A 12487-nucleotide genomic window follows, 5' to 3' on the forward strand; every position below is an offset into this window, starting at 1 on the left:
TTGCATTCGATAAGACAGACAGCGATGTTGTGTTTACATGGATTATGGTCTTCTGAGTATGAAACATAACAGTGTGGAGCTGTGGGGCCCTGACGAGTAGCACATAAATGCAAAAACAATAATTCAGATCATTATAAATGTTGGGTTAAAAATTGTAATTGTAAAGTAACCCCACTGCCATCAAACTTACTTAATTATTACAATGTTATTATTAATATTGGTATTATTGTTATGATTATTATTAATAATCATAATACTTGAGGTCAGGTAATGGGATTGTAATGATTACCAAATTTTACTAAGGATGGAATGATTTATAAACTGCTCACAAACCAGCTCACAACACACCGCCTCCTTTTTCTATACTTCTCTTTCATGATCGCTCCACAGTTTGTTTGCTCTTCTTTACCCTTGACACCTGTTTCCAAAGTCAGACAGTTATTAGTATGCTTACGTGTGTCTATAAGCAGCAGCAGGGTTTGTGACCATACACTAATCAGTCCATAGGATTGCAATATGACCTTTGACCGATCAACCGTTCCTCAACTCTATCACATGATTCTGTTGTGAGTGCAGGAAGTATCGGCAGGTCAGGAGACATGATAATGACGGGGGCACAGAGGGGTGAATTACAATTTACGTTGTACAAATTAAGAAAGTTGGAAGCCGTAGGTATGGCGCATCCATATGTTTCGAGTCGTGACTAAAAACAACACAGAAGTTAAAAAGTCTGGTGGTTTCTAGTCTGTTTAGCATTCAGGTGCTTACTCGTGTTCCTCTGACTGGAGTGCCAGCACAGAATGGTAAACCATGAATTCAAACAAATTTGGCAGTATATATCTATACCAAAAAATATAATAATAATAAAAGCCTTTCTCAAAGAGATAGTAGATGAGCTTTAAATATCAAAGGAGATTTAATTCCTGCAGTGTTAAAAAAGTTTGTTGAGTTTTTGTTAACTTCATTTATGTCAAAATACGGAAGCCAAAAAAGTTTGTTGTCGTTTTTTAACATATGAATGAGTATTTAAACAGTGTTACAAACGAGTGATACATTGATATAATAATACAAACGTAAACTGTAAAATATATTGGGACCAATGTTAAATCTATATATATATATATATATATATATGTATATATATATATATATATATATATATATATATATATATATATATATATATATATATATATATATATATATGTATATATATATATATATAGAGAGAGAGAGAGAGAGAGAGAGAGAGAGAGAGAGAGAGAGAGAGAGAGAGATTTAATTTTATGTTTAAATATATCAACACTTTTGTCCTTAGTTGTCTGTCTTTTACTGCCATTGCATCCAGTCACTCAGCTGCAGTGTTCTCCCCTGCTCCTTGTCTTATCTTTCTGTCTGTCTGTCTGTCTTTCCCTCCTCCTGACTATAGCTCATCTGTTGGCCAGTCCATCTAAATTACAGGCAGAACACAGATTAGACTGTAATTACACATCTGTGTGTGATAAACTTGATTCATAAGGGACTCTAGTCGCGCTGCCTCACCTCGAGGAGCCTTAACACCCGATCTCATCACTGTTAGTATGGCAATACCACCATTAGCATCTTGTCTATTATCTACATGATTAGCCAGGGGTGAACTAGCTGGCTGGTGATTTGTGGCAGAGTCATTTGGCTGTCTTGTGTCCTGGCTGACCCCGGGGCAACAACAGCTAGTCAGTCATTAGCTGCAGAGCCACACATTGCTGCTGACAGGTTAATTACAGCTTCTTAGGCTGGGTTAGCAGCAGGGATGGGACTGTGCCTCTTAGAAATGCCTCATCCCTTGTGGCATTTACAGTTGCTTTGTGTCGGATTATTTGTCAGAACGTGTATTTTCTGATGCTGTGAATAAATTTGCACTGCAGAAAACAAACGGGTAATGCAAGAAAAAATAGACATGGGTGGTGGTGATGTACTTACGCCATTGCAGTATTGCAGTATTCCCGTCCATTTTGCATTGTCCACATCTCTAAACTGAATTATCTTTCTACAATTGTTCTGCTTCAGTTTATCTCCATCTCTTCCTTTATGATAGAAATACTGTCTTTTACTTGGTTACACCTCATCGATGTGCTTAATCCCAGAGTAGGTGTCCCACATATGTTGTACAGTCAGTATACAGTATATGATAATAGGTAAGAAAGGTATAGTGGTATATAGTACAAATACATTACGAGCTGAAACCAGTTCCAACTGAAATGTATTTTAAATGGACTTCAGCTCAAATCTGTTGTATCCACAGATCCTCCCATACTGGATCCAGTCTTCCAAGATGCGCGTTCGAGGAACTATCAGATGGTGACCCTGAGGTGTGCCGTCATACGGTCGAACCCGCCACGCCTAACGGACATCCGCTGGTTCCGTAACGGCGACTTTGTCCGCATGCCTATGCCAGACCTGAAGGAGACGCCGGAGCTGAAGTTTAAGCTGGAACCCACCAACAATGGCTCTTATGAGTGCAGAGTCAGCAATAGTGCAGGGACATCAACATGCACATTTAATGTCTCTGGTGAGAGAACAAACTGGAGACTATGCTTTGTAATCTATTTATGGAAAGGCATTCATCTATATCAACCCATTGTCCATCCATTTATCAAACTTATAGTCATTTTCAACACAGGCCGTTATCTCTCCTTCGGTATCACTTACCAGTGACATTTTGCTCTCTGTCTCCTCCCCCGTCTCACAGCACAACCTTACAATGCGGAGTTCTACTTCGACACACCCAATCCAGTGCGGATTCTAAAAGGAAACAACTATTCCTACAACCTGCAGTGGACACAGAGAGATCCTGAGGCCACGGATCGTATCATAGGCTACTGGGTTAATGTCCGAAAGGTATGCTAATGCTGCACAATTACTTGAAAGAATGCATTCCACACCTCAGCAGCACATGCACATTGTACACATGTATATGCATACACACACTTTCATGTACTGTACTTGGTCTCAACAGGCAGGTAGACGTGTGTATGCTCAGTAAACATGGGTAGTGTGAAGTCAATCAATGGAAACCTGCACTGAATTACAACAATGTCACAGCCTCTCCTCCTCTCCTGTCCTCTCCTTCCCTCCCTCCCCTCTCCTCTCCTCTTTTCTCCTCCTCTCCTCTTCTCTCCTCTCCTCTCCTCTCGCCATTTGTGTGGCTCATCATTTTACTTCTTTACCTGTTTTTACTGAAAAATAACCCAGTTTCTTTAGATAAACAGATCTCTCTGATGTAATTTCTACCCAGATTTTATGTTCCCATGCATTTGAAAATATGTTTTTTTTTTCCAAGAGGACCATTGTTCCTGGTAAACAAAGTCCTCTTGCAGCATGCACATCTCGAAATGCTTTCAATTAAACAAAGTGGATAGAAAGCAAGCACAAACATGACCCTTATTATGCACCAAAGTAATGGAAGAAAACAAAAAGAGAATATTTGTACAGCATTTTCTTTTCTTTTCCATGATTAAAATCTCATTTTCACTTTGATTTTTAAATTTTGTTTATCCAATTGGCCAATATAAAAAAATACATACTGGTAGATTCTTATTTTAAATAAGCCGTAGGGACCTTGCATCTTCGTTTTTCCCCTCCTTGTCACATCTTATATTGTTTCCTCTCTGCTGCTAAGCTCTTTTCCATGAGTAGCTATCTCCTTCAGCTCTCATCACTCAGTCCTGTCAAACACAGACTTCATCTTCCACTTTCTAGTCACCAGAGATGTGAATATGAGTGGTCAGCTCCAAAAAAAGGGGTTGCATCTTTGTTCACATAACTAAGGTTACGATGCTTAATGCTCATTTCTAACTGTCTTCTTATGATTACTTTGCTCTCACTCCATGATTCTATCTTTCAGTGCCACACAGACAATGATGTGAGACACTGTTAAATAACGACAACTTCACAAGAGCAGCCGACATCTCTCACTTTATCCAGAGGCAGTTAAGAGAATTTTCATGTTTTAGTTGGACTCGTTTTTGGTCATAACTCATGAGTAATTATGACAATTTCACACAAATGTTAATAGGATATAATGGTGACTTTTTTAATTATTATTCTGGCTCTACCTTACACTCAATTAATCTGTAGATAGAATATATGTTCTGATGGATATTATGAATACATTTGTATATGACACAAGTAATAAATACCATGCACTCATGGTTATTCCATTAAAAAATAATCCAGTGTCTAAAAATCTACAGACTTCTAATAATGACCAATATTATGACAGATTTATAGGTGTAATCTTGCAGAAAACCGAAGGCTTTATTGCTTTCTCCAACCAAACCAGTCCTATTAACAGTCTTGGAGCTCTCTCGGTGCACGCCTGACTGAAGTTGGAAACCTTTGTCCATAGTAGTAGAGCAACCTCAGGCCACCCTCTTGTTTTTTTAAAACATCTATTCATAGATTACTGGCCTTGAGTCAGAAGACAGGAAGGATAATAGTGAATTATACACAACTGGCTGGGGTTTGATGTGCATGTGTGTGCGCGTGCATGTGTGGGTGGGTGTGGATGTATGCATGGGTGTGCGTGTGTGTGTGTGTGTGTGTGTGTGTGTGTGTGTGTGTGTGTGTGTGTGTGTGTGTATGTGGGACACTGAAACAGTGGCAATGCAGGGTCTGCCAGCTTGCTTTTGTGCGGATGAATAGCTAACTCCCCTCCTACTTTAAGACTTGGCTGCTTACCTCATTAAGTAAGACTGCAGGGAGACAGAAAATTAGCACCGGCCTTACTAAGATGCACATTCGATTGCATGCCTCAGCTCTCTGAAAACTTTCCCTCTACCTCTCTCTTGTTCCCTCTCCTTTTGTTCAGTATCTTTCACATACAGCATCTCGTCCTATTTCCCCCGCCCCTCATGTCTTTGTCTTTCTTTGCCCTCTCTAAGTATTTCTTGATTCGCTTTGCCTCGCTTCTATCAGTTTTTCCGGCACTGAATAATTGTGTTGTAAGTGCAGACTTAATGGCATTTAATGTTGGGTGAACCGTGGCAAGTGAAATAGCGCTGATAAATAGCCGCTGCGAGTTGTAATGCTGACAGTGTTAAAATAATGAATTGTAATAAGTGGCCATTTGAGACTTCTTAAATGTTGTTTAACTTTAATTTAATTTCAAGTTTTTTTTTACCTGCATATGTTTATGAATGCATTACAGAGCAGCTAAAGGTGAGAGTAAGGCCTTAAGAAATAAGATGGAAATTAAAGAAAAACAGTGAATCTCACTGGTCCTCTCGACTATTAAATAGAGTATGAGAACATTCAAATGTAATACCATCTCAATTTCACAACCCATCTATTTCTGCAACACCCTCTCCAGCTCATCCTCTTAACGCCTCAACGCCATCTTTTTAGCACATAGAAAATGAGTTAGAGGGTCTCGGGAGAGACATGTAGACACATAGGAGGAATAAAGGAGACAGATCCGTTCATGTAGAGCACTGCTCCTCATTGTACGTGCCTATGGCTTTTGCTTAATGCAGAAAGTGAGTTAATTAGCTTTTTATTGCTGTGTAAATGGGTGTGTTTCTAATATTAATGGGGCTTTGAATCTAAATATATATATATATATATATATATATATATATATATATATATGTGTGTATATAAAGACACAGATGACCGTCTCTAAAGCATTTGTATATTTGTATTCACCTACATGTAGAGCATATGTTCATTTGTGTGTGCATGACAGACTACATGCTTTGCTCCATGAATCATTGCCATGCTGTGAAATCCCCATTTACACTTCTTCATTTAGTTTTGTTCTCCCTGCAGGGGGTTTCCCTGTGTAGGAATTAACAAGGTTGGCAGCCCCTCTTTGTTTCATCAAGCTGTCCTCACACCCCTCTTCTTCACCCCAACTTCTACCGCTACGGTTTCTTAAACGAGAACTTTGATTCACGAGCGATCATTAGCATGTGTTGATTTGAACCTTTTTGCAACAAAAGAGACAGATTTTTTTGCTCATTTTTGCTCTTCTACCCAACCCTTGACACAATGAAGGTTGTGTAACGGCAAGAGGGAATATAGATAACCTGTCCCAAATGTATCAGTTCAAACACAAAACAAGACAAGAGCTTGAAAGTAAAACGTATGCAGTAGCCAATACTAAGTCTGATATAATTTCATGAAGGTGTGAGTGAGTGGCAGAATTGTTGCCTCACATCCTGCATGCGGATTTGACTGCCAGGCTGTTTGTGCAGTCCTTGTTGATCTCCACAAACAGCCAGAATACCAACTGTACAAATGATGGCTGGCTAGTAAAGTATGCACTGTGTCTGAACGTGTGTTTATCTGTGTGTGTGTGTTCAGCCTGGGACTTTTTATTTATTCTTTTTCCTCATGCCTCTTTACAGTTATAACGGAGATTAATAAAGCCCTGGCTTAAGCACAATATGTTTTGTTTTTCTTTTTAATCAATGTGTCCTTCGAGCTTTATTGGGCGAATTTGCACCTAATCGCATCTTTCCTTTCACTTTGCTCGCAATCTCACCGACTCTAAAATTCTCCTTGTGTACCATCTGAGCCTGTCTGTTTAATGACCCCTACAGGATTCATTTGACAATTGTAGGCATAAAAAAATATTTAACATCATCATTTTATGAGTAATTGATACCCATATTGTGGCTTTGGTGAATGCTTTGACATTTTCTCATTAGAGGGTTTCTAATTTTTTCATTCTGTCCATCTACAAAATACTGCAGTTGAAATAAATGGTTATAAACATTACACACACACAGCATGTACCATAGCATACACGTGATGTACAGAGCCGCTCATATCAGATAACTACCATACCACAATATATATATATACACAGTATACATTTGTGTGTCTTTTGATCCCACATCTCTTACTGATTCTGCAGTTTGTATTCTTCTTCTTCTGTATTGTGCCATCCTTATTGCTTTTGCACACCTTTCTCCTCCCGTCCCTCAATCTTTCCACCTCATCACTGTATCGACCGCTCGTCTGCCTGCAGCCATGGCGTTGTGTGTTTAGTATATCACTGAAGTCGTGTGGCAGGCAGCTGACCTGGCTTCAGGTCTTAGCTACAGATCTGAATCCCCAGGTTTTTTCTGTACTGCGACACAGTCCTCCCCACACACACACACACTCCTCTGCAAACACACGTCCCCATTATCATATATATGAGAAATTAAAAATATTCATGATGAATTACAGTTGTACATTAAATCAAATGTATGAATAATTGATATACATAACCACCCCCACTATGCATATGTACTTGTTTATTCACAAAGAGAGCTCGTAGGCTTATGCAAGCGTAGATACTCGATACGGTGCACACGCGACGTGTTAACATGCACACACCTAATATCAGTGAATTGTGGATCAGTCATAAAAGGTCCATTAATAGAGGATAAAAGAAAAATGAACATGTTTTATGAGCCCGACCGCTCACACGCTCCAGATTTCACGCACACACGTCACTCCGTGTTTCTGTCTCCTGGTGGCTCCTTCGCTCTCACCCTCTTTCACACATTCATTGTTTTGGTGTCTTTTTGTTGACTGATGGAGACATAGCTGAAAACAGACATATGGACTACCATATCAGTCCATCAAACACTGTACTGCCTCATACATTATGTCACTCACTCTGGTCACTTTTGACTGTCTCATTCTCTTAGTCCTTTCTCTACACACTAAATAGCTTTCTCACCTGCGCCTTTCACTGACACGCACGCAAACACACTTATATACACACACACTTGTATTTTGTCCAATGACCTAGTGAAGCAGGGAGGGAGTCTTTTACCGGCAGTGGAAGCATCTGAATTCCTCTGAGTCACACTTCAGCACCTCAATTATCCAGTGTGTTTTGGGGTCCGCAAATGTGTGTGTCTGTATGCTTTCAGTCGATCGATTATATCCCACACGCTGTAAACACGACCAGAGCAAGTGTGTGTGTGTGTGTGTGTGTGTGTGTGTGTGTGTGTGTGTGTGTGTGTGTACGCAGACCCTGTCCACTCATGAAGAATATCATTCTCTCATTCTGCTCACATCTAAAGCTCTGACTCCTCAGCATCATTAACTTGTCCCTCCCTGCTAACACACACTTAATACATATTACATGAGCATGGCTCTTCTTTTTTGCTATATATCACATAATTATGCATATGCTGTACAAGCAGTGTGCAAATGTTTATATGGATGAATGTGAGCGTAAATGGGTGTTAAAAGGGCACGATGCACGCAAAATGTTGTACACCGTATAGAGAAGTTTATGTCGTCAGGTAAAGTGAACACAAAGCAAATATCTGAGCTAATGTCTTCCATTGCATATACACTGGAAGCGTTCAGTATTACTCTCTTTGTGAACAATGAAAAAAGAGCTGAGCGAAGAAATTTATCAATGAATGAGGCTCTCAGAAGCTCCAAAATCACCAGATTCAGTCAGAAAATGAATACAGGTGGTAGTAGTTTTCTATTAATCAAATTCTATAATCAACACCATCACCAACAGCACTCAGGACAGCGTCATCCAGTATGTTCCACTCTGCTTTCTTTCAAAGCCTTTTTACTTTTGATACAAATGGACATTCTCTCTTTTTCATGATGTGGTTTATGCAAGATTCTATAGGAGTGATGTGATACACAGAAGTTAACAACTGTAGTTAAGTCTGTTTTAGGTACTTGTTCTTCCATTGTGTGTGTGTGTGTGTGTGTGTGTGTGTGTGTGTGTGTGTGTGTGTGTGTGTGTGTCTTTAAACTAGCTCTAATTGGGTTAGAACAAATACTATTCCACACAAATTGTTATTTTGTTCAAAAGATGTTCAAAAGATTCATTTCCATGAATACTACACAGGTAATTGAAAACATTATCAGGACTTTTAACAGGACCTTACTCATCAAGACACATTGCTGTTGGAGAAATCAAAACCTGTGACCTTTTCTTGATGCAATTATCTCTTAAACCAAAAGGTTGCTTTGCTGCCTTTTCATTGACAGATGCAGTATCCTGTTATAAAACACGCTGACACAAAGTCCTTTAATTAGTCTTTTCTCTCTGGGCTCTGAGTTACCTGATTACCTTAACCAGAGTGACCATTCAGTCGGTGCAATACTAAATTGACCAAACTTTTCCAGATCCCTCCAACTATAGTACAAGCAAACAGGATTGCTGCTTGCAGGCCAGGCCTCACAATGCAGAAGTGTCGTGCTCACTGCATCGTCATAAAGACAAGTTTGCTGGGGAAAGGAAAATGGTAGTTGACGAGTGTATGGGAGGATTCTTTGGAACAATTCACGTACATTGGAGAAGAGGTCATATTTGTTGGGAGAAAATGTGCTTGATGTTTGTATTGATTTGTGGATTGGATTGTTTGGATAATTTTTCCTGCATTGAAGGGTACACGCTCTTGTGCAAGCTGTGAAAAGGATGTTCCATGACTCGCAATAGAGGGTGAAAAGTTGGAGAAACTGAAGAATGGAAACAGACAGAATGGCACTGAGAAAAGAAGATGCAACAGCTATTAGTGGCATAAGGCCTGGTGAGGAAGGAAGGATTTGATTCCAAGTATGTTGCCCAGCAAAAACTTACAGGGATCATGCTGTGGCTGCCTGCCATATGGGACTCGCACAACAATTGTCATACCAAATGATTTGCAGCCTGGGCAGAAGTCACCATGGTATTGTCAATAGAAATGATCAGCTCGGTCTAACTGAGTGTGAATTTATCAACTTGAGTCTCACAAGACAGAGGGAAAAGCAGATTTAACCGAGGTGATACAGTGAGATCATACAGTACTGAAACAATACTAAAGTGATGGGATGCGTTGGTTCCTCGATGTCTAATGGACAGTCAGACTCAGAGTATCAAGCACGGAAAATCAAGCATGCACATTTGAGCCTTATATACACCTTTTTGTTCGTTTTTGTCATGATTATCCTACAAAATTGGAACAGACACATTGTTAGAACTTTTCTTATGTTATGAGGCATTTTTTTCTTGGCAATATTGAAGTCTACAAGCTTTTGTATTCAACTTTCATTGTGCTGTAGACATTTACCACACACGCGCACACACACACACACACACTCTCTCTCTCTCTCTCTCTCTCTCTCTCTCTCTCTCTCTCTCTCTCTCTCTCTCTCTCTCTCTCTCTCTCTCTCTCTCTCTCTTTCTCTCTCTTCTGCTGCATGCATTACCTGATAATGGCATGCTGTGGGTGTACTAAGGTGTTATGCTGGAGTGGCTGACCTAATGCATTAGATTGAGCTCACTGTCAGGTCTTTAAGTAGCTGGGATCAGAGGCAGATACAGAGCTAATGGATCCTTCTCTCCGTGGGTGGAATAACACATCAATAGCTCTATTAAAAATGGTGCTAACAAAAAAACTAACTTAAAGGTGCAGTAAGCAATTTTAATCCAATACTCTTTTACTGCAACTATCTCATCATGATCAGCTAGCTGTCTGTTCTGTGAAATAATATGATGTTCATTGACAACATTTAAGAGAACGAGGACAACAATTGGACTAGATTAAGATCATAACCAATTCAATGAGCACTGAGCAATGATACGTTGTGTTGTAAATTCCTTAAAAAACACAACTTACTTAGTACAATAGACACAATAACACTAAACAATACGAGTGAAAACCACCTTTGTATTGAGATTAATATAGCCAATGCTTGCCTTTGAGGTATTTCCTGAAAAGCGACAGTGGAAAATTACTCTTTTGACAGCTGTGTAGCTTTGGATAAAAGATGAGATTGGAAATGCATGCAGTCGAACAAAGGTACAATCCAAGTCTTGAGGTTGACTGGCTATATGCCCAGAACTATGCCAAAGATAACTTCCATTGAGAATAGACACTTGCACAGATATGGAAAAGTAAATGGATATGATAATATAGTGCTTAATAGGCTGCATGTAAAGCAAATAGTGTTGCTTCTAAAACACAAAACAAATGCATGTGATCAATGGTTTGGGGCATGCTTTAATCAAATCTGAGTAGATGATTTTTTTTTGTGTAAAATTATCTTTACTAGGAGGGCGGTCAAGGCTTATAAATTAGTGTAATATGTTGCTAGCAACCATTAGGTATATATGAGTTTGTTCATTCAAATAAACTCAAAAACATAAAAGCTTCCAGCCTCACTGTTAGTAAGGATGTGTTTCAATACCTGAGATAAAAGAAGAGGTTGTGTATGATATAAAGAAAGGAGAAAAGATAACAACACAATGTGCACCCTCTTGAGGTTTCTGCTTCTCGGTCAGACGATCATCTTTTTGTTGTGTACTGTGTGTATTTGGTTTATTTTAGTAAGTCCATGCATATTTCTGAGGATACAATTTAATGTCATGTTCCCTGCATTTTGTACCATTCCAGAACAATCAGAATGTGCTGTCGAAGCAGATCGACCTCAAGGGCAAAGAGCCAGAGAAGGGCGTGCTGATATCCCACGCCATATCAGACCTGAAAATCCCCCTGTCCTACGAGGTCCGACTGGCCCCTATCACCACCTACAGCACTGGGGACTACGTCAGTCGCATCATACAGTACTCAGAACGTGAGTCCTATTCAAAATGTATCAAACATATTCAGAACATTGTACAAAATATGTTTGAGTATATATATATATACAATATAGATGTATAAGTGGATTGTGCAAATCTGAGAACTGAATGTGTCAACATTATTTTCTTGCAGCCTATACATATCCAAGGCCTTCAGGTGAGACTGCTTCCTTAACTATCATCTTCCGCTTTTCAACATTTCTACATTTCACAGTGTTGTGACCTTATATTGATGACAGGGTGCTGGAGGTTGGAAGGCCTATTGAATTTTGATGCGAGCTAATTGCAGCTTGTATACTGCAAGTCATGTCAGCACAAGCTTGTCAAGGCAAAGTTTGTCGTGAGCCAGCTTTGGCCTTGATTACATCTTATTACTCGGAATGAGAGAAGGGTAGCGGTAGGATGAGAGAACGCAAGTGAAGGCTGGGAGCAGGTCCATGACATTTTAAATTGCGTCAAAGAGTGCCCATGATTTGAGGATATGAAGCTGGTTTATCAAATGGGAATGGTTTTAAGGTTTAGAGGCAACTATTTGAAAGTCACTTGTGGACACAATATTAATACTTTTTTAAGATCAATATATCACTTCAAATATGTGCCTCCTTTTTCTCTTCGTTAGCCACCCCTCTCTTTCTCTCACTCTCTTGGACTAACTCATTCTCAATCCATTCCTCTCTTTCTCAGTCAATTGCATCTTGTCTATTTTCTTCATTAAGAGACACGCTGCATTTTTCTGGCAGGAGTGGCAGTTGGCTCCGCCAGGGTGAGGCAATTAAAACAACACCAGATTGGAACAGACTGCGAGAACAACAGTGCAAATTGAAAGGAGCGCATGTAGTGGAGCAGGGTGTGAATAGTAATAGATTAGCTCCCTGAAACAACGAAGCACACACACGACATCCTCAT

General features: G+C 39.6%; 1 protein-coding gene across 2 annotated transcripts in view; it reads left to right on the top strand.

The window, feature by feature from the left end:
- Positions 1-12487, top strand: part of LOC137798324 (MAM domain-containing glycosylphosphatidylinositol anchor protein 1) — a 160469-nt gene that overhangs the window by 116236 nt on the left and 31746 nt on the right. For both annotated transcript variants that reach the window (XM_068595435.1, XM_068595443.1), the window contains exons 10-13: positions 2282-2548; positions 2729-2877; positions 11394-11574; positions 11715-11738. In XM_068595435.1, the coding sequence (XP_068451536.1) occupies positions 2282-2548; positions 2729-2877; positions 11394-11574; positions 11715-11738 (621 nt within the window). The remainder of the gene's footprint in view (positions 1-2281; positions 2549-2728; positions 2878-11393; positions 11575-11714; positions 11739-12487) is intronic.

Source organism: Clinocottus analis, unplaced genomic scaffold (assembly GCF_023055335.1).
Source record: "Clinocottus analis isolate CAN_PGR_092001 unplaced genomic scaffold, fCliAna1.0.p SCAF_1, whole genome shotgun sequence".
NCBI classification, from domain to species: Eukaryota; Metazoa; Chordata; class Actinopteri; order Perciformes; family Cottidae; genus Clinocottus; species Clinocottus analis.